The sequence below is a fragment of the Phallusia mammillata genome, chromosome 7, assembly GCF_965637545.1.
Source record: "Phallusia mammillata chromosome 7, kaPhaMamm4.hap1.1, whole genome shotgun sequence".
NCBI lineage: Eukaryota > Metazoa > Chordata > Ascidiacea > Phlebobranchia > Ascidiidae > Phallusia > Phallusia mammillata.
The window spans coordinates 4,146,217-4,167,623 of NC_137258.1; the positions used below are offsets into that span (position 1 = coordinate 4,146,217).

General features: G+C 36.6%; 1 protein-coding gene across 2 annotated transcripts; it reads left to right on the forward strand.

Annotated features, from left to right (window-relative positions):
* Nucleotides 1-767: 767 nt before the first annotated feature.
* Nucleotides 768-20,862, forward strand: LOC145238600 (pumilio homolog 1-like). 2 transcript variants are annotated; one of them, XM_080101817.1, is made up of 22 exons: nucleotides 768-908; nucleotides 1,323-1,427; nucleotides 2,476-2,733; nucleotides 2,836-2,927; nucleotides 3,739-3,905; nucleotides 4,548-4,729; nucleotides 5,172-5,295; nucleotides 5,452-5,615; nucleotides 6,032-6,167; nucleotides 6,390-6,515; nucleotides 8,568-8,648; nucleotides 9,232-9,387; nucleotides 10,213-10,464; nucleotides 10,758-10,878; nucleotides 10,985-11,128; nucleotides 11,495-11,636; nucleotides 11,817-11,933; nucleotides 13,601-13,738; nucleotides 14,032-14,136; nucleotides 16,895-17,037; nucleotides 18,060-18,225; nucleotides 18,893-20,862. In XM_080101817.1, exons 1-22 carry the CDS (start codon nucleotides 843-845, stop codon nucleotides 19,091-19,093), a joined length of 3,186 nt encoding a protein of 1,061 aa, XP_079957943.1. In that variant the 5' UTR covers nucleotides 768-842; the 3' UTR covers nucleotides 19,094-20,862. The 2 variants fall into 2 exon arrangements, with proteins under 2 accessions (XP_079957943.1, XP_079957944.1); XM_080101818.1 differs by having other exon boundaries at nucleotides 3,742-3,905.
* The last annotated feature ends 545 nt before the right edge of the window (nucleotides 20,863-21,407 follow it).

A 21,407-nucleotide genomic window follows, 5' to 3' on the forward strand; every position in this document is an offset into this window, starting at 1 on the left:
AAATACCCTTTTTAACGAAATGGCTTGCTTTGCGATAGTGGTAATCAACAAGTCCTTGTTTGTTGCAAATGCCTTTCGTCACGCGCACATGGTACCCACAATGCATTGCGCGTAAAGATTGACAACAACGCTACGCCATGTTGATTGTTTTGTTCGCGAAACCTGTGGCTTGGTGGGAAGATTTATCTCTGAAAATCTGCGCAATTAATACAGTTGAAGGTGCAAAACTAGTATATATTAGATCAGTAGACCTTGAAGATGTCGTCAGTCAGGAATAATAGGGAAATGTGTGTAATAATGTTACACATTTACTTTCTTTTAGTTATTTCTTATCATTTCGCGCCAAAAATTGGCAACATGGATTAGGCAAAGCGTCTTGCTATTTTCGTGTTGATTTCTTTAAATGTTTGGTAGTTTTTTTGCGACTCTTTCTATAAAATAAATGAAAACTCTGGTTTATTTTAATGCCGTTTATTGAGATATGCATTTCTCCTTACTTCTTGTTTTTGTTTGTTGTGAAAAGTGTTTGTTTATTGCAATTTGCAAATATGACTTGGCTTATTTTAGAACTTCAAATTAGCAGTGTTGCCAAGTTTATTTAAGATCATCAGGTATTTGAATAAACATAAAATTCAAACTCTATAGTTCCTCTTTTTTGTCAAAATCACTGTAAGTGTAAATGTAACTACATCCCAATTTAGAACAAAGGAATTGCTGACTTTGCTAATTTTACTATTTAGAATGACAGGATATTACTTCCAATATTTACAAACTATTTTGTTTTCAGATGCGTTGAGAAGTGATTGTAGTAATGTTCTGTAGGTATTTGTAAATATTGTACAATGCAAAGGCCAAGTAACAGTGGAGGGCATAGCAGTGCTCTGTGGGATATGGGAAACAATAATTATGTAAGTAACAAAGAGTTTTGATAACAACTAAACTGATGATTGATTTAAAATAAATTTACAGATTTACAAAAAATAATTTAATTCAAAAACACTTCAAGCTAAAAAATTGTATATATGGGGTGAATGCATTTTATTTGTGCAAAATGTTTTTTAATTCCTTCACATGTGCTTTGTGTAAACCTCTAGTTAGAATTTGGCATAATGCCAAGTTAACAAAAGTGTAAACAATGTAAAAACATCAAGCCAATGGATGATATGCTGCAGACAGTGCATTAGTACATACGGTTTGGACTTACAAGGTCCCAGCAGTGCAGCTGGTGGCGAGAGATCGGCCGTATTGGCAAGTGTAGCCATCCAAAAGCACTCCAGTTTGTTGGAAGTAACAGTTGTAAACAAGTTTTGTTACGTTTTTAGGGTCGAGATAACCCATTCCCTTATCAAATGACAACACCACAAACAAGTGGAGGGCCTTTTAAGCCCAGCTGGGGTCAGCCTGAAACAGAAGTAGCTGCTCAACAGGTAACATTTACAAGTTTTAAGCAATACATTTTACCTGTTTTATTGTTGCCTGTTCTGCCTATCATTTTTATATCCTGATACTGTTTATTGTTTTGAGCTGAGGGTGCCATTGTTTATACATATTACACTTATTACATTGCTAAATGAAAACCCTAGACTAATTTAAATGTACTGGAAGCTTTAGTTCAGTGGTTCCCAAACTTTTTCATATTTTTTTCAAAACGGTCCCTTTGCCATTATTTCGAGGGCTCGCGGTCCTGTATTTCATAAAAACGAAAGTTGATTGCAGGATTTTAACCAGTTATGCCAAATTGCGCACAACAATCATCCAAAGACAGCATGTGACATCACAAACAGGACAAAAAACATTACGATTGTGCGTGAACAATTGCATTTGTGATAGTTGTCCTTCAATAAAGGCCATCGTTTAGCAATGGAGACAGTCGATTCTTAATTCTACTTTGATTTTAAACTTTAGTGGCACAAACTGACGCCAAATAAGATTATAGAATTACTTCAACCGCTTCGCGGTCTCCCCAAAATTGCCTCACGGACCCCTAAGGGACCGCGGACCCCAGTTTGGGAACCGCTGCTTTAGTTGAATAAAAATATCCAGAACTGGAATCGTCTATATTGAATTCACTTAGTTAACAACGATTTCTGTATGAGCACAATTTTAAATTGTGTTTTGTCTGGTGTGGCATGTGAGTGCGCCAAACAGTGTTACAAGTCATGCATGTGTAAATTTTGCTGTGCAATACTGTTAGCTCTAAAGATTTAAGTTCCTAAAGAGTGCAAACTGCTACAGGAAAACTTTTTGGAACCCCATGTGAATTTGTTGACAAAGTTGTGCACCTTGGTTAAATTGCAAGCATACCTGCACTGTCAACAAACTTTGTAATATTTTAACACACTATTATTATAGTCATTCATCTAATCACAACTTCAATGGGTTCTTTGGTAAAATCATTTCATATCTTTAAAACTTTCATATCTTTGTGCAAAGCAGTTATTTTTACATTTTGACACATCTTTTACATGTTAACAGCACCCTTCAGCTACTTTGTGGAATAGCGATCAACAAACAACACAAGGCACTCCATTGGACCAAAGTAGATCATTTTTAGGCACTGAAAGATGGGGCCGTGAATCAGGAGGTGCCCCTTGGGGTTCCGAGGCAGCCAATGAACCTCAATTGGGCAGTGCTTCAACATTGCCATCTGGACATGCAGTGGAAGGGCAGATGTTCCCGCATGAACCTTGGCTTGGTGGTATGAGCCCTGCCACATTTCCTATAAAGCCAGAGGTAATGCTCCTTTAGAATTTGTATTGGTCTGGTGCAAATGGATTCCAGATATTTACCTTGCATTCCAAAAACACATATTAACCATGTAATATATGTTTGTAGGGTGAAGGTCAAATTGATGTAAAAGAAGGTTCCCAGCCACATACACCTTCAGAAGAGGCCTTAGAAAGTGAGAGTTTGGGAGAAAAACTAAGGTATGTCAACTTACATGCACACTGTTTTGTATGCTAGCATATTAAATGTTAAGTTTCTGTGTTCTGTCTGGTGTTATATGATACCTTGGTTGTTATATTTTGACTTGTTGATGTGACAACATTGTGTTGAGTTTGTCTACGACAGGGATTCCCAACCTTTTTACGATTTCGTACCACTTGGACGCTCTGTACTGCCACGCGTACCACTTCTTGCAGAACAACTAATTTGATCGAATCAACCGCTATTTGTTTAAGCTATATAAGCAGTAGATGATATCTATCAAGAGCAATCATTTGACAAAATTAACCCACTGTCCCACAGCGTTGCACGGCTTTTCAAAGCAACTGTGCTTCTTGTTAAAAATTGACATGACCTGTATTTTGAAGATCATAATGATACGAAACAACAGGAATAGTTACGTAACAATAACAATAGGCATCAGAAAAAAATGTAAACAAAACCAGATAAACAAAATATAAAGTTGTGAATCAAGGTTTTTGTGAAAAAACGGAAGCTACTCGCGTACCACGTGAAAAACCTTCGCGTACCACTAGTGGTACGCGTACCACTGGTTGGGAACCCCTGGTCTATGAAATGTGATGTCATAACTCAGGGACGACATCTAGCTACAAATACATACATCTTGGAGTTCACCTTTATGTGCATTGTTCCATGGTGTTGTCTCAATAACAATTACAAATCAAAGTTTTCAAGTGAGATGAATATATTCATACTGAGATCAGCCCTCAAGTGTATTATGAGTGTTTGAGTCTTATTATTTGTGTTAACTGAATAAACTTAACTTGACAGCAGTGGCAAATCATCCAGTGGTGACACCTCGCCAGTCGATCAGCTTTCCCCTTCAGATGACAAGCAGTCACCGAGCAGCACTTCTCCTTCTCAAGAAGTTGTCACAACACCTGAAGAAAAACCTGCTGCCCCAGTTGTGCCTCCTGTGTCAACTGAAACTAGCACAGGTTTGAGATGCTCTGTTTTACTACTCAATTACGCTGTACAGACTGGTGTGGCAAAAGAAAAAAACCTAATAAAATTTAGTATCTGTTTGCGCAAGTTAAGTTAAGCCTTAGTTGTATTTGTGCAAAATTGTGGGATGACAAATGGCTGTTTGCTAATGAACAATGGGATTGTGCCATAGTTGTCAAGTGATGTCATAATTCATGATACAAACTTGTAATATTTCTTGACTCTCTTAGACAAAAGCCTATATATTTTGCCAAATTGACGCAGAAACATTTCTGGATAATCCAAGTTGCACGTACTGAAAAATATTGTGTTTACATACACATTTTAGTTTTTGTTTACAAAAGTCTGCTGTCACTTATGCAACCAAACGACAGGAGTCTATACATGTCTTTGTTAACCACCTGGTCTCTAATTGTTAGCCTGACACTGTGCCATTAAACTGCAATCAATAGGACTGTAGCCATGATTAGGGTTGGCCGGATAATATTTATCTGCGTCGCTGATACCTATTGCTTTTCATTGTATTGGTACTCGTACAATACTATGTATATACTGGTATTAAATTGAAAGCTGTGTGTTTGGGCTACCACAGCCACTATGTGCAAGGTTTGAATGCCATTTAATGTATTTTCTAGATCCACTTGCAACCTCAAGCAAATCTAGTGAGGAGGGCGATACCCCAGCCGCTTCTGCTCCTCAGCAACCCCAAGAGGAAGTTGCTCCACATACCCCTGAAGCAAATGTTGAAACGTCAGTAGGGGAGACCATTGAACAACTACAACAGATGAATTTAGATTATGTAACACAACAGCAACAGGTATGATACAGCAAAATTTTCTAGCATATGCAAATAGGTTTGTTGTCACGTGATTATACCTATTGCTTTACCAGATACAGACTTTACACTGGTGAATGAAAACTTGTATGATGACAACCTAAAATTCTTGGTATTGCTTATTAAGACATTGTAAAGTTAGTGACAGCTTGTTTTACAAATGTACTTGTAAAGTACCTGCCATATACATGGTCAAGCCAATGTCAATAAGCATTAAAACATAAATGTACCAGTTATAAGTAAACTCCTGTTTTATGATGTGATTGGCTTTTTGACATGCACCTAATGCACATTGCTACTTTAAAGTTTTTTGCCTATAAGGTGTATTATAAAATGGCCATGTTTGAAGTATTACACGAAAAATCTTTAATGGATCAGTATTGTATGTTAATGAAGTGGCTAAATGCATTCTTATGTTTCACAGACAATTGCAGCACAGTTGACGGGCTACCAGCTGGCAATGCAACAGCAATATGCATTAGCTGCTCAACAGCAGATGTTTTTACCAAGTTCTTACTTTATACAAGCACAGCCTAACGTTCCTGGAGGTATGCTGAAGTTTAAAAGTTATATATTACCCAGGTTTTAATAGCTGTCAGTGTGATAAGTATGTTTGATCATTTTCCCACCATTTTTCCCCTTTTGCACCTTTTTCTTGATTCTTAAAATTCAAACTTTAATCTATGAACATGTGTGTACAACAGGTTACTCTGACCCAAATACTGGAGCCCAATTTCCAATGATACCACAGTATCCAGCTTATGCCGGTTGGCCAGGAGGTATGTATCCCTCAATGCTCCAGCAACAAATGGCAGCAGCTGCAGTTTCTGCCACTTCACAACAGCCTGGATCTTCTCCTACAAGCCAGGTAAATACCAGGTTTTCGTTTTCAGATTTGTAACCTGCAATTTTGTATGCATTTTAGCCATGCTTCTGGTTTGTAATAGGGATGGGCTTAAATTGCAAGTGTTCTATTTGACTGAACATCTTATAATATTAGTTGGTTGCCTTGCCTTGCCTTACCATGGTTGGGTTGCCATTTGCTAAGCATGCTGAAAGTAAAATTTGCCTTTAGTAGTTTATAGCAGAACTTACTTTTGCAGTACGATGTGACACTGTATAGCACTCTAATCTCAACCTTTAGCTTATAGTCGATCGTTAAAATTGGGTGGCAACATTTCTGCTTACACAAGCTAACCCGCTGCTTTTGGAAGTAACTATTGACAAAAAAGACCCCGATGTTTTCATAAAAAAATTTCTAAATAAACTGTTTCTATTTTTTAGCCAAACAGAGTGACATCCCCTTCTTCTCGTCCTCAAAGTCCTTCTCAACAACAAGATGGCTCCCAACAGCAGTCGGATTTCCTCACCAACATGGCAGCCATGCAAACGCAAAACTTTAATGCAATGGCAATGGCAGGTAAACCTCTACATGTTGTGTTGTTTATACTTCAGTTCCAGGCACACATTTCAGTGTGATAGCAGTTTCTTATTGCATATTATATGCCATTTAATCTTACCCTTTTTTTTCTTTGTTCATTGCTGAGATGTTGTTCCCCTTTGGTCTGAGAATGTTGTTTGACCCTGGTTGTCCTTATTTAACCCACAAATTTTATGTAAAATGTCAATGTTTTGTTTGCAGGTTACCCTATGATTCCATCTGCATATTATGACCAGTCTGGGGCTTTAATAATCAACAACGGCCGTCCAGGTGGCCCTGTTCGCCTTCTTGCTCCGGGACCTATGTTTGTCAATGGTTCTCAACACAGTAAGTTTAATAATTTCATTTTTTTGACCGGACATTGGTGTTTTGACGATTTGAGCAAAAAATATAGATGTTGCATTAAACTGTTTTCTTTTTTATTCAAATTATAAAAGGTTTTATTTTCAAAAATAAAGATGTATTGACTTGACTAATCTTGTGGCATGTTTATATGACTGCTCACATTCAAAAGTGTGGTTAGCACAACACCAACAGGTATATAACAGCGAAATATTCTAGCACAGTGGTTCCCAACCGGGGAGGAATTCCCCCCTAGGGAGGAATTTTATGATTTCAGGGGAGGAATTCATAAAAACAGTAAAAAAGATTACATTGAAACAGGGGCGTATCCAGAAATTTTTAAAGGGGGGGTCCAACAATTTTTTTGGGGGAAATCCCTAATGACGTCATTATGACATCACACGTCGTTCAAAACGACGCGTTATGCGGCAAAGCACTTTTTCCAAAATTCTCTACCCATCTAATTGACAGGAAGAACAGGTAATTTTAGCGAAAGCTTTGTAGTTTTCTGATTTCGCCGCTGCTATCTAACTTACACAGCCAAACTGCAGCTGCAAAATAAGCGTGACTGTCAGGTAATCAAAATCGTTGCTTAAAAAAACAGGGTCCAATTTCTAAAGAACTAAATCTCTTGCTGAAGCGGTAATCCTACTGTTAAGTTGCGCAAAGTCACGAATGCACTAAAGGTGGTAACTGCAGAAGGCATAAATTGTGCCTGGCAAGTAACAAATTACCCTAATAACATAACTCGATTTACATCGATCTAATGTTTTTGACAAACTATTACGTGTTTGGCGGATCAAAGCAACACAACATTACACGTTTTTAACACTTTTACATTGTTCAAATGCAAAAACAGTTTGATATGTTGCACTTAGTGCAGTTACCACTAAGCAAGAAACTGCTACCAGCGTCCTAGCCGGAACATAACTTTCCGATTGTTAGCGCATAAACCTCCTTATTAAACCCTTGTTACGTCACAATTGGCGATTAGATAACAAACGAATACAAGAGATTGAAGGCTCGCGTCTTTGAGATAACGACTCCCTGTTATCACGCAGTGGTAAACGGAACGATTTTGCCCTATTTAATGTACGCACAACTTTTTGAAAAGGGGGGGGTCCGGACCCCCAAAACCCCCCCCTTGGATACGCCACTGCATTGAAAATGTTACAGAATATTTGTAAAGGATTCTAAAATGGACATCCCTTATTATAAGGTCTATTTCAAATTGCTACATTTTTTTATGTTATATTTGTTTTTCGTCTTATGGGGAGGAATGAATAGTTCGAAAATGGGCAAAGGGAGGAATGTAACAAAAAAGGTTGGGAACCACTGTTCTAGCATATGCAAATGTGTTAGTTGTCATATGATTATACCTATTGCTTTACCAGATACAGACTTTACACTGGTGAATAAAAACTTGTATGATGACAACCTAAAATACTTGGCAGTGCTGATTAAGGCGTTGTAAAGTTAGCAAAACCTGTTTTACAACTGAACTTGTGATGTAATTGCTGTAAGCATATAACAAGCCAATGTTATTGAGCATTAAAACATTTTAACATATATATATACATATATATGTTCCATTGAAATGAAAACTCTGTTTTATGATGCGATTTGGGGCATAAAGTATGGTAGAGCTACTAACACCATAACGAGAATCTCAACTTCGCTTTCACAAGGGGGTGTAAAGAGCTGAATTTTGATTTAACGGCTATAAATGGGTTGGGTTGGAAAATACGTTTTTAAAATTTTTACATTAGTAACTAATTTTTTGGGTTAGTTTTATTGAATTTTAAGTGCTAATACCTTACCCCGACCCTAATAGCCCTAACCGTGAGCATTTTTGGAGATATAACCAAATCGACTTTGGTTGTCATTTGCGTTATGGTGTTAGTAGCTCTACCATAAACTATGACTATTATTGGATGCTCTGATAAACAGAACACTTCCAGTTCGTGCAACACAATGGTCATGTTCAGTGAATCTGAAAGTAGGTTTATTGTTGCAACCTGTGTTTTGTATTGACAGTTATGGCTCCACAGTTGGCTGGAGCCAATGGTTCAATGTACAGATTCAGCCAAGCACAAGCTGCACAACAACAAGTACCAGGTACTTTTCACTGTGGAAACTTTTTTCTATCAATTCCTCTTTGAATTGCTTGATCAGATTATTCAGATAATAAAGTTCTGATCAAATTTGACAAAACGCTTGCTACATATTGGTTCCAGTGTACAAAATGCCTACTAAACATAAATTTGATTACCACAATTGTATCTAATAACAATACTGTTTTATTGGAGTTCTGGTTAGCAAATAATAAAACAAGCTTTAAAGCAATAATATTTTTTCAAATGCTTGATGATAAGTTTTAAAACACAAATATGGACAAGATTTTCCAATATACTACATTTATGAATTTGTTTAGCATTCCGATCAGGTTGTCATGTTTGTGGCCAATTCACTTTCTATTTTGGTGACCTTAATTTGATAAGTCAAAAACAAATTGTACAACACAGAAAAAAAGAGTAAGAAAGAACAACAACAAAACAGAAATAAAAAGCACACACATAACATGTCTAATACTTCATGAATTTTCCACAAAAGATAGGTAGAGTGTTGTACTTTTGCGGGTGCCTGGTAGTAATTGTTAAATATTAATGTGGTGTTTTTAATTGTTTTTAATTGTTTTTAGCGAATGCAGTTTATGGCAGTCAGCAGAGTGTGAGTGGAGGTAGCACCCCTGTTCCAATGAGCCAAGGCTTTAATCCTGCAGCTGCACAACCTGCTACTGGAGGTTTTGGAAGCACCACCAACATTAGCAGTCTGGGCATTGGTAGTTTGGCTACAGGTAAATAAACTGTATATTGGTCACCAAAAAAAATTCGTGTTTTTGCACCAAAATACCTTACTCTACAAAATGCAATCTAAATCATTGCTCTTTAACTTAATCCTAGCACTGAACCCTTGACATGTTTTGACAATTTTTGGAGCTTTTTTCGCCCAAAATAGGCATATTTCATTAACATAACCTTAGCAAATGTACATGCAAGTCAATGCTGTTTAAATTCTTACAACAAACCTTGTAGTGCCCATAAGCCTGCATAACCTTTATAAGTGTTGCAAGAAATCCCCAGGGTTGTATAAATCCTTGTTAAAGTGCCGTGGTCGAAAATGGTTTAAGATCATTGGATTCTGGTTGGTTAAAACTAGTGGTTCTCCATCTTATACTAACAGCATACCACCTGATGACTTATTCTGTTACTGCATATGACCTTATTCTTATAAACCAGGCTGGTATATTTCTGAAACCAGCAATGTTAGCAACCCCAAAACAATGTAAAAGACACAAATTTGGCCCAAAACTGGGACTGGTTGGTTGAATTAGTTAAGTTGCAATCCTTGGTCCGACTTGTATTGGGTATGACAGAAAGTTTTTCAAGTACTACCTGGTAAGCTTTCGTGTACCTTCGTACCACTGGTTTAAATGAAAAAAAGGCAACTTATGTAACTTGTCTTTAAAATAAAGGTGCGAATGATGTTATTCTACCAATGGATACTCCTGAAACATATGTGATGTATATTGGTTCTGAAGCACATTATATACCTAAACTATTGAAGTGACAAGTCTTTGCTATTGGTCTTTGTGTCAATTCGACATTGTCAATTTTTTCAGGCATAGGTAGTACCAGCTCCACTCCCCAGCGCCGCGATTCCTTTTCTGATTACCCAAAACATCCACCAGGCAGCATGTCACAATACAGCGCCAACATGTCGCAGTTCTACAGTTCACTGGGTGTCTCGCCAGGTGGCGGTGGCATGATGTCACCATCGCCTGGACCGCTTGGTGGCATGATGCCTCACAGCCATCATAACATGAACTCGCCGCCACCTTCTATGTCATCACCAACAACCAACATGATGCTAGGTAATCATGACTAAGCATGTTTTTAAAGTTAGTACCAAATGTCAAGAACAATTTTGGAACTGGAATTTTGAAATTTGTTGCTGTTTAATGGTTACTTGCAACAATCTATAAAATTGACTTTATATTACTCTATCAACTTCTTGTGGTTAAATTGTGAATTACTTTGTTTTAGTGTATAATGGGTTTGTTCAGTTCCCTGCAGTTATTTCAAAGTTTGTCCTACAGGTGGACGGTTTATGATAGCTGTAATGTATCTAGTGGTGTTGTTGAAATCTATATTTTGTTTCTTGTAGGTGGAAACAATCGCATGTTTTCTGCAGCTCCTGGTGCCGAAGCGAAGTATCGAAACGGATCTTATGTTTCACAGGTTTTTGGAAGCTCTGGCAGTTCCTTATTTCCACCAACTAGAATAAGGTGAAGCAACTAAAACATGAACCTTTTTTTAAACACATAATTTGTATTCAAAATTGCATTCAATAACTGACAGAAATTTGATTTTCTTTTTTGTGATTTGTTACAGGCCTCCCACGGGAAAAGACATGATGGTGTCACAAGGCAGAAGCAAACTACTCGATGATTTTAGGAACAATCGCCTTCCAAACCCACAGTTACATGAGCTTGTCAATCACATTGTGGAATTTTCACAAGACCAACATGGTTCGAGGTAACAACAAAAACTTTGATTATTGTCTAGGGTTTGACATTTGTTTAAAGCATTATCCATATTTGGCTTTGGCTGAATCTGTGGTCTGGATTTTAAAGTTTTGAGGAGTTGGTTTATAATGGTTGTCTACTTGTCTCAAAGTATAATACATTTTGTTGACATTACAACTTTGGTACAACATACCAGAGTTCAACTGCTTTTTGGGGCAAAAATAAAAGCTTATTTTGACTAGAAATTGCCTAAATGCAAAATAAAATTTAACAGAGTTATGCAGTATTGCTATAAGAACCCAGGATAAACTTTTTTATCCTTTTATTATTGCAGCTGACTGTTAATAACACATTTATTTTTTATACATCTGTTTAGGTTTATCCAGCAGAAGTTGGAGCGTGCCACTACCCAAGAAAAACAACTGGTTTTCAATGAGATTATTGGCAATGCATACCAGCTTATGACTGATGTCTTTGGCAACTATGTGATCCAAAAGTTTTTTGAATTTGGCTCTCCTGTAAGTTATCAATTCCACTTGCATGCATTGTCAATAACACCCATTTCAATGGTCTATGATGTTTTAAAATGTCTGACATGAATTTTCCCATGTTTAAAAAATTTTGCTGAGACTTGCAGCATCGCGTATTTGTTGAACTTTTGGAATGATTATGTATTAATGTGGTTTGTTTATTTCCAGGAACACAAGTTGGCTTTAGCTAGTCGTATTCGCGGCCATGTTCTGCCACTTGCACTTCAGATGTATGGGTGCAGAGTTATACAGAAAGCGTTGGAGTGTATTCCACAAGAACAGCAGGTAACATAAAATATACTGCCAACGTTTTGGTATTCACGGTTATGTGGGAAATATTTTTTATCGTTTGCCTGACCTTTAGATTTTTGTACATTTTATACTTACTTTTGTTACATCCATATTGAATTATATTCAGTATTTCACACTTACCTAAAAGTATGTCATAAGCATGCATGATGTTAGTGTTGTAACAAAGGGCTATTGTGCAGTGCTCTTTCATTTCACAAAACTGAGATTTTCAAGCTATTAACCTTACTGTGAGTTTCAACAGGTAAACACAATAAAGTGAAAGTGATTTTTTATGACAGCGGTACTTTTAGTACTAGTAAAGAGCTTGAAGCATAATGTTTAGTTATGTACCTTGCCCAGTCCAACCTATTACACACATATATAGTCAAATGGGGTAAAAAAATTTTTGCTGAAGTTGGGGTAAAAAAAAACAATACCCTCACAGCTAAACCAAATTTTTTTTTAAATGGTTTCTTTTTCATAGGATGTATTTATTCTCTACCAATAAAATAAGCCATAAACCATTCTCAGATTTTGTTTGTAGGCAATGTTCTGCAGGTTGAAACAACAGTAGTAAAATTCGTATGTTAAAAAGTCTTCAACAACCTTTAGAAACTTTCCTGCAGATTTTTTATTACAAGTTTGGTGTCAATGACCTTTGTTCTGTGTTGTGTCGTAACTATGACCTATTAAACAAAAAAGACTCTACTTGGCTAGCTTCTAAATTTTTTCAGATATCTTGTTCGTTTTTACCCCAAACGGTTCTATAGGAATGGGGTAATAAAAAACTATGTATTTTTTGCACCCCAAAAATTTTTTTTGCCCAAACATTTTTATTTGTCACCTGGAAGTTTAGAAAATAAAAAAGAAAGCCTATAAAACATGTACTTAAACCAAAGTTGTATAAAATTGCTTTGGGGGCCCAGTTTTGGAGAAATTTTTACCAAAAAGTATACCTGCATGGCTAAAAGTACAAATTGGGATCCAGGCCTAAAGAAAAATGCTACAAAGTAAGAAAAAGAGGTTATCAAATCATTATGTGGTAATTCAAGCAGTTTGGGGTAGAAAATTAAACTTTATTTCAATAAGGTTTTAGGTTACATGACTAGTCAGCAAGTGGGTGAGCTCTATTTAAACCTAGTTGCATACCAACAAAAGACTGGTAAATGACAAAAAAGACCAAATCAAAGGCAATAAATGCAGTGCAATAAAGGTACAAAGCCATGGACAGTCTTAGCACCAATTTGAAAGCGTTTTATTAATTTACAAACAGTTTACTAACTGCTGTAAGTTTGGTTTGTAAAATTTCGAAAACAAAGAATTTTATGTGGCTCGTGTTTTTTTGGCTTATTGATTGTAACAGAGTTGTTAATGAAATTTCTGTCTTATGTTTGACTTTAAGATGGTTGATTAAGTTCATATAATTGAATTGAAGTTCCAACTGCCACTTAATTTTTTTTAAAATGGTCCTAATGTCCACTTGTTTTTTTTTACCCCACTTGACTATATATGTTTTGTGTACAAATGATGTCACTTAACCAATGGATACTCCTGAATTACATAGTGATGTAACTTGGTTCTGATGTACACTAATTACCACATTTGCAAATTGTTTTTGAATGATTTAAACAGTGATTTTATCAAGCATCAATTCACTACAGGTTGAGATTGTCAAGGAGTTGAACGGCCATCTGCTAAAATGTGTAAAAGATCAGAATGGCAACCATGTTGTGCAGAAGTGCATTGAGTGTGTTCCTCCAGCACATTTGCAGTTTATTGTCGACGGATTCAAAGGCCAGGTATGGACATATATATTTGGATATGTGCAAGTTGGTTATTGGCAACCTGCATAAGATTTAAGCCTTAAGTTTTCTAACCTCAGCACCAGAGACCATGTTAAAGTTGTCTAGGTTGGAAAATATTGAAAAAAGTGTGTTAGATGGTTCCATAATGTCTGTAAATGTCAGTGAACAAAACAGAAGTTTAAAGACTGCATTTTATACTTGGCCATGCTTTTTACATTTTTTGACTTTTTTTGGAAATATTTAAAACACCTGTCGGTTCCCATTTAACATAGTCCAATTTACTTAAGGTTGTTGGCTTGTCTTCTCACACTTACGGTTGCCGAGTTGTGCAAAGGATACTAGAACATTGCGTTGAGGAGCAGACTACACCAATACTAGAAGAACTGCACCAGGTAAAAAAGATCAATTCCTATGTAGCTAACTTTGGCCCATACAAAGAATGATCTATTGGTCACATGAACCACTCTAAATCGGGGTTTGGCAAAATTTTTAGCCATAAGAAAATTTTATCTTGGCATATTTTCCAAGTCTTAGTAGTCCTCAATTACTGTGACCCTGATTTGGTTGAAAACATGGATGTTATTTTGTTGCAAGAATTTATTGTATTGTTCATGATGTATTGTTAAGGACCGGTCCAGTATGTATGTTCTAACATGAGGTAACACATTACTGGGCAGCCTGTATCAGATTGTTTTGTACTGATAACCAAGTGTCTGAAGCGTTAAAGACAGACCCAGGTGCCTACTCACACCTACCACATTGATCTTATACCAGTGGTTCCCAACCTTTTTTGTCCTGTGCACCCTTTTAGTCGATATTCAAATCTAATTTACCCATTGTATTGCTGCCTTTAAATCGATTATTCGAGAACTTTCTTTTTCTCAGCTCAAATTCCCCCCCTACAAATTACAAAATTCCCCCCTGGTTGGGAACCACTGCTTTGTAGGGATGTGCCAAAATTGCAAATGTTCTGTTTGGTCGAGCACCGAACATCTCACTTAAATGCTCGGTGCATTATGACGTCACAAAAAATCCCCACTGGCGGTGTTTTATTAAGCTGTACAGGCCCTTTTAAGTACGCGTTTTTCCACTATCTAATGCATTTGAAAAATCATTCGTTTTTGTTCATAGACACCCTTTAGAACGCTAGTTTCGTATGTTAGCAGGGCATGAATATGCAAATTTAACGCTCGGGTCAGTTTTTGCAACTGCTCAGCCAAGCACCGAGCATTAAAAACAGCGATGGTCGGTACCGAGTACTCGGGTTCTGGCTCGGCTCCGGCTCATCCCTACTGCTTTGTACCATGTGATAACAAATGTGCAAATGATGTCATTTCACCAATGGATACTCCTGATACATAACTGTGATGTATATTGGTTCTGAAGCACATTTACCACACCTGTTGTTTGTGACATTGCAGAATGCTTGCTTTAAAGTAATTATGGGTCCCCTTCCCTGAAGGGGACACATATTGTTTTTGTCCGTATTTTTTTTTTCTTTTTTTCTTTTTTTCTTTTTTTCTTTTTTCTTTTTTTCTTTTTTTCTTTTTTCTTTGTTCTGTCTAACGCTGGTTTGTGAGACGCATTTGGTCAAGAAAGAGTGCTTCAAATTTATTCAAATTTGGACATATGTTAGATATTAATCCAAACTTGGTCCACCTCAAGTTTGACCCCAAATTACCCAGCGGTTCACCCACAGGCCCCCGAAACGTAAAATTTTTAACGCTGGTTTGTAACGCTCGTTTAGTGAAGAAAGCGTGCTTCAAATTTATTGAAATTTGGACATATGTTAGATATTAATCCAAACTTGGTCCACCAGAAGTTTGACCCCAAATTACCCAGCGGTTCACCCACAGGCCCCCGAAACGTAAAATTTTTAACGCTAGTTTGTAACGCTCGTTTAGTAAAGAAAGAGTGCTTCAAATTTATTGAAATTTGGACATATGTTAGATATAAATCTGAACTTGGTCCACCTGAAGTTTGACCCCGAATGACCCAGCGACACACCCACAGGCCCCCGAAACGTAAATGTGTCTAACGCTCATTTGGTCAAGAAAGACACTGTAGGCAGAAGTCCCAAGAGAGTACGTTTACGAATAATAGGGCAGAGCGGGAGGGCTCAGCTTGACGTTGGACAGACGTTTTACGAGACGTCGTTTCGGTGATTAGAAATCAGCTGTTTTGCACAGCAATGCTATGTCGTTTTATTAAGTTATCACTCACATTTTCAGTTTTGGCAAAGGTTTCACACATATGACGCGATTTAAACCTAATAAGCGTGCTTCGGTTTCGTATATGTCAAGCAAAACTTTGTCAAACAAACTAAATATGAAAAAATAAACTTGACTTTTTTGCAAGATAAAAGTTTTTTTTAAATGCTCAGTGTCAGGTTGGCCGCTGCATGACCACGGGTTACTTAAGGTCAATTAGTAGGTATTACTAACACAGTTCAGAACTTTCTTTCGTCATAACGTAGCGTTTTTTTTTTTTTTTGAATCAAATACTCAAGGCATGTATATATTAGGTCAAACGGTGTTGTTGAACACCAAGGACGGCGTGCTATTGAAAACGGTGTCAAAAGGTCAAACAGTCGTTTGGTGTGTACACCCTAAAGGTTACTACAGGTCAATGGTGCTCGTTTGCGAAACAAAGTTAAATGAAAAACTCGTTTTGCGAAACAAAGTTAAATGAAAAGTTATATATACACTTGCAGCAAATCGCTTTTTAATTGTCTGTAACACAACTGTTACAGCTTTCTAGAAAAAAATTGTGTTTAAAACCCGACCTTGGACGACAATATCTGGGTCAAAGCAAGAGATTAAATTGAAAGTATTTGTTTCGTTCTTTTTTATTGTTTTTGTAATTATACGACAATAATAGTGCAAAAAAATACAAACAAATTTTTTTTATTGTTGGGTTAATGCTTTCTAAAAATTTGTTCTTAAGAATTAAAAAATCACCGCAACATTTGTTTACCGTAAATCCGCAAAAACACGCATGTGGGGACCCATTAGTTTTTGTTTACAAAAACAACCATATGTGTAGATCAAATGATATGTATAGTAAATTGGTAAATATCGTATAGAATATATAAAATGGAAGTATATCAGAAAGCCACCATTCTAGTTATGTTTTTTTTTTTATTCTTAGCACAGTGAAATACTTGTGAAAGACCAATACGGGAATTATGTTATTCAACATATTCTTGAACATGGCAAGCCTGAGAACAAAAGCCAAATTGTCAACGAACTTCGAGGAAAGATATCAGCTCTGAGTCAGCACAAGTTTGCCAGGTAAGCTGTTTGATTTTTTTGATTTTTTTTCAAGTGTGAGTTACCTCAGAGCCCAGTGCTTACCAACCTTTTCCTGCTCACGGCCCACTTAAAAAAAATTTGGGAGGGGGACCACCACTTAATATTGTGACAAAACCACAATGCAAAAAGAGCTAAAATTAAGAAAGAAAAATAGTAACAAGCTTTTAATGGAAAGCCTGAGCTTGCTGATTTGATGAGATCAAGTCGGAGTTAAATGGGAGACAAGCTCACACACAATGCTGCAGTTTGTGTGTCAGTGTTAAGACTGTTTCGTGTCTTCGATTTCGTTATAGTTACTTATACAAGTAGTGTTGTGATGCGACAATTGCAGTTTAGGTACAGTTGTGACGTAACAATTGCAGTTTGTTTGTGTGATAAAGCTTTATTTAACGTGAAATCTTATGCGGCTTTCATAGTGAGTAATATTATAATTTAGAGAAATATAGTTTAACTTGAAAGTACGTTCTTACGAACTGTGCAACTGTTTTAAACTACTATATTGGTATGGTAATAGTTTGAAAATCTTTGCGGCCCACCAGAAAGTACGGCCCACTGGTTGGGAAGCGCTGATCTAGCCTAAAGACAAATAAATATGATGTTGGTTGTTGATGAATTGGATTTGAAATTTTTTTTTAGCTGGTTATAATGTATCCTGACTTGAGATTTTCGTTTGTGCTTAAAGTGCAACTGTGTAAACCTCAATTCGGTGAAAGAGGATTGCACATGTTGCGCTTAAAGTGCATTGTGAAACTATCATCACCTGTCTACCTTACATGTAACCAGTGTTTTTTTAAGGTGTTAAGGTAGAAAAATACTTTAAAATAGACAAGCGAGGGAAATTGGTACATATTTATGCCAGTGAAAGTCGGACTATGTTTGGCAAACATCGAAAAATCACAGCATAAAATTATTTGAGGGCTAACGAAATTGTCATCCACAGAGAAACATTGTGGCATTCACATTCTTGTTATATGCACAATAAATCTTTTGTTTGTTTCTAGCAATGTAATTGAGAAATGTGTGAGTCATTCATCAGCACAGAATCGGGCTTGGTTGATTGAGGAGGTTTGTCAAGAACCAGATGCACTTTTTATTATGATGAAGGACCAATATGCAAACTATGTGGTACAGAAAATGCTTGACGTTGCAGAACCACCCCAAAAGAAGGTACTTTTTCATGTCCAACATTTAACAATATTTTGGCGATATAGTTTGTAATCTATGCAACAACTACACTGTTTGTACATGTTGTTTTTTTGTAAAGTTTGTTTTTACTATTCTTCACCAAATGTATGCACAGAGCTATAATTAGAATTGTGCTAAAAATAAGTTTCAAAGCATTTCCCTTTTAAGTAAAGCATAAAAGGTGTATAATTTCTTGTTTTGGTTGAAAAATTGGTTAAACTTTTAAATAGATTTAGTCCTTCCATGTTTTTTATGGATATAAGATATTCAGCATTAGGGATGGGCCAAACATCAAATGTTCTGTTTGGCCATGCACTGAGCATCTTACGTTAATGCACAAACATTCCTGATTCCACATGAGTTTTGTAGCTTTCAAAAAAGTCCCTTTTGTCACAGCGGTGTATTGCGCTGTACAGTCCCCAGAATACGTGTTTTTCCGACGTTTACTGCTCAAAAAAAGTCAGTTTTGTTTTGGATACCCTTTCGAACACTAGTTTCGTATGTTAGCAGGGCATGAACATGCATTTTTAATGCTCTGGTCAGTTTGTGCAACTGCTCGGCCGAGCACTGAGCATCAACAACAGCGAGTACTCAGGCTATTCAGCATGCATTTATGTACAAATTTCTGATGCTTTTGATCTTTTTTTAGTTGCTTATCTTGAAAATTCGTCCTCATATGATGGCCCTGAAAAAATTCACTTACGGGAAGCACATCATTACCAAGCTTGAGAAGTTCTTCCTCAAGTCTGCAGCGCCATCCGGTGGCCTCGCTGGCACCTCCTCTGCTGAGCTTACTGGCTCCCAGATTGCTACAGCGAATTGGGTTCTTGAGAATCCAGAACAAGGATAAGATGTAAACAGTATCCCTCAAAACTTTTTGTTCTGACTTGGTTGAGTTTTGTACATAACTGTACATAGACTTCATTTTATTCTTGTTTGTTTTGTTGTTGAAACTTTTTTTGCTTAGCTCAGTGACGAAAAGTCAGTTATATTCCCTCAAAACAAGTGCATGCGATTATTAAGCTTACAGGCATGCTACAGAAAACAAATGAACATTGTGTAAGAATATGTAAATATTCCTTGTACGAAAGGTTTTTAAGATTGCTGCCTCTCTATGGAGTACCATTGGGAGTAACGTTTGTAAATAACCATTTTGTATAGTGGTTGCGAGGAAGGTTACAAGAGAGAGTACAGTGTGTACCAACTGCCAAAAGTATAGGATAATTGCCTGTGTTCCACCTATATAGGCTTTTATATGTGCGAAAAAACACAGCAGTTTAACAAGCCTTTAATTGAGAATCATGCTAATATTTGGCAATTGTTATGTGCAGGCTTGTAATCGCACGATTAAATTTCTAGATTTATTAAAACTTGGCACATATAACTACGGTACAATATGTCGATTTGTTTCTTACTCTCGGGCTAAATACCTGGTTAATTGCATTGGTTATTGAAAGGTTGAAGCAATTCCTTGTATGCTGGTAATAGAAAGTACCCTGACAAATCTAGGTTAGTTTGTCCTAATAAGTAATTTTTGAAGCAGTAAGTTTTTATTTCCTTTAATATTGTTTATCTTTTCTTTTCCCCCTTGTAAAAATTGTACATTACAGACAAATGATATTTTTTGGTCAAACTTTTTTCTACGCGTTGCAACGTTACATTCTTAGATGTAAGCTAGCTAGTCGATGTACATAAATAGTTTGTACGGATGTTGTTGGACATTTAAAGCGGTTGGTTCATGTAGATTTATATAGAATCCCATGAAAGTGTGTGTATTGTGGGAAAAAGCAATTCATGGTAGACTCGTTGTCACTAGTAACACTAATTAATCCCTGTTTAAACCTCCACCGCTTGTGTACAAAATGTATATTTTCTTGTGCATAGACATTGGACTTAAACTCAATTCTTTCTACTTGTTTGTTTTCTTCCTGTATAAACAACTTTTCCATCCACATTCCCTCATCACCTACAGTTTACAGTCATACACGCATTTGTTTCTTTTTCAAGTTTTCAGTACATTTTTTTCTGTGCTCCATTTACCATTGTGTAAAATATCCTTGAAACTTTCGTATAGTTTTGGGTTTTCTAAGTGGTGTGCCATGGTTTTGCTGGAACTGAACTTAAATCCTTGCACTGAATTTGGCTTATTAATGTAAAGGTGGCGGAAAGAAACAGTAATACCTTGGTTTCCGTCCATCTGTTTGTACATAATTGAATCATTTATTATTGCTTTTAATTTCTGAACTGCCTTTTGGATTTTAGTTTTACATATTAGGCAGTTTGTTTTATCGCAAAGCAGATTGTATAATGCTCATGCAAATTGTATCACCAAAACATTCAACAACAATGCTAAAACCTTAAACAGCTAAGAAGCAACCTCTAAAAATGTAAATTCAGACAATTAATCGATTAAAAAAACAATTTAATGGTGAGACCTGAAATTGTAATTTTAGCAACTTAACTTTTAGCATTTCATCTTTCATAAAGGCTTGGTCTCTGGTTTACTGTTGTACATATGTGCCCTTTCCTTGTGTTTTTAGTTTGTTCAACTTTTATTATTATTATCACCAATGTTTTGAAAGCGTAGAAATTTTACAACAAATAAAACCAGTCAGTATGTTTGGTTGTTCAAGGACAGTTCAACTTGCATTTTTATAACTATATGTATATGTAAGATGGATAATATTTAAACCTCTCTTGCAAGCAGTGCAGTGTTTTTTCGTGGGAAATTTACAGTTTTAAAACATGTATGTAGACTTGTGGTTCATTAAATTAATTTCAAGGCGCTTGCAAAACGATTAAAAAGTCAAAACCCACAACTAGATATCAAAATAAAATACCGCCGCCCGGGCTGTTAGAAGCCGGTTACCATAATTTCCAAATGGGCGCGATAACTCAGCGACGCGGAACTGACCAATCAGAGGCCTTGAAAAATCACAACCGCATCTGCGCGAAACGAAGAGAAACGGCGCGGCTCCCTTTTGGTTTCTTCAAAGAGAAACACGAAGTAGTGGATGTTTGTGCGTGGATGCGCGCTGACAAACAACGCTAGTGAGCGCACTGGTAGTAGCGTAGACAGTGATTGAAATTACGAAGCAAATATTGCCGAATTTCAGGCTTAAGAATAAAACCGCCGAAGTGCTTGGTTACCAATCAGTTTTTTG

Bases quoted from the DNA above. Each gene is read 5' to 3' on its own strand.
- LOC145238600 (XM_080101817.1), top strand. From the start codon at position 843: ATGCAAAGGCCAAGTAACAGTGGAGGGCATAGCAGTGCTCTGTGGGAT. The intron at 3,906-4,547 runs GTTTGAGATGCT...TGTATTTTCTAG, and splicing joins GTCAACTGAAACTAGCACAG to ATCCACTTGCAACCTCAAGC. The intron at 8,649-9,231 runs GTACTTTTCACT...AATTGTTTTTAG, and splicing joins TGCACAACAACAAGTACCAG to CGAATGCAGTTTATGGCAGT.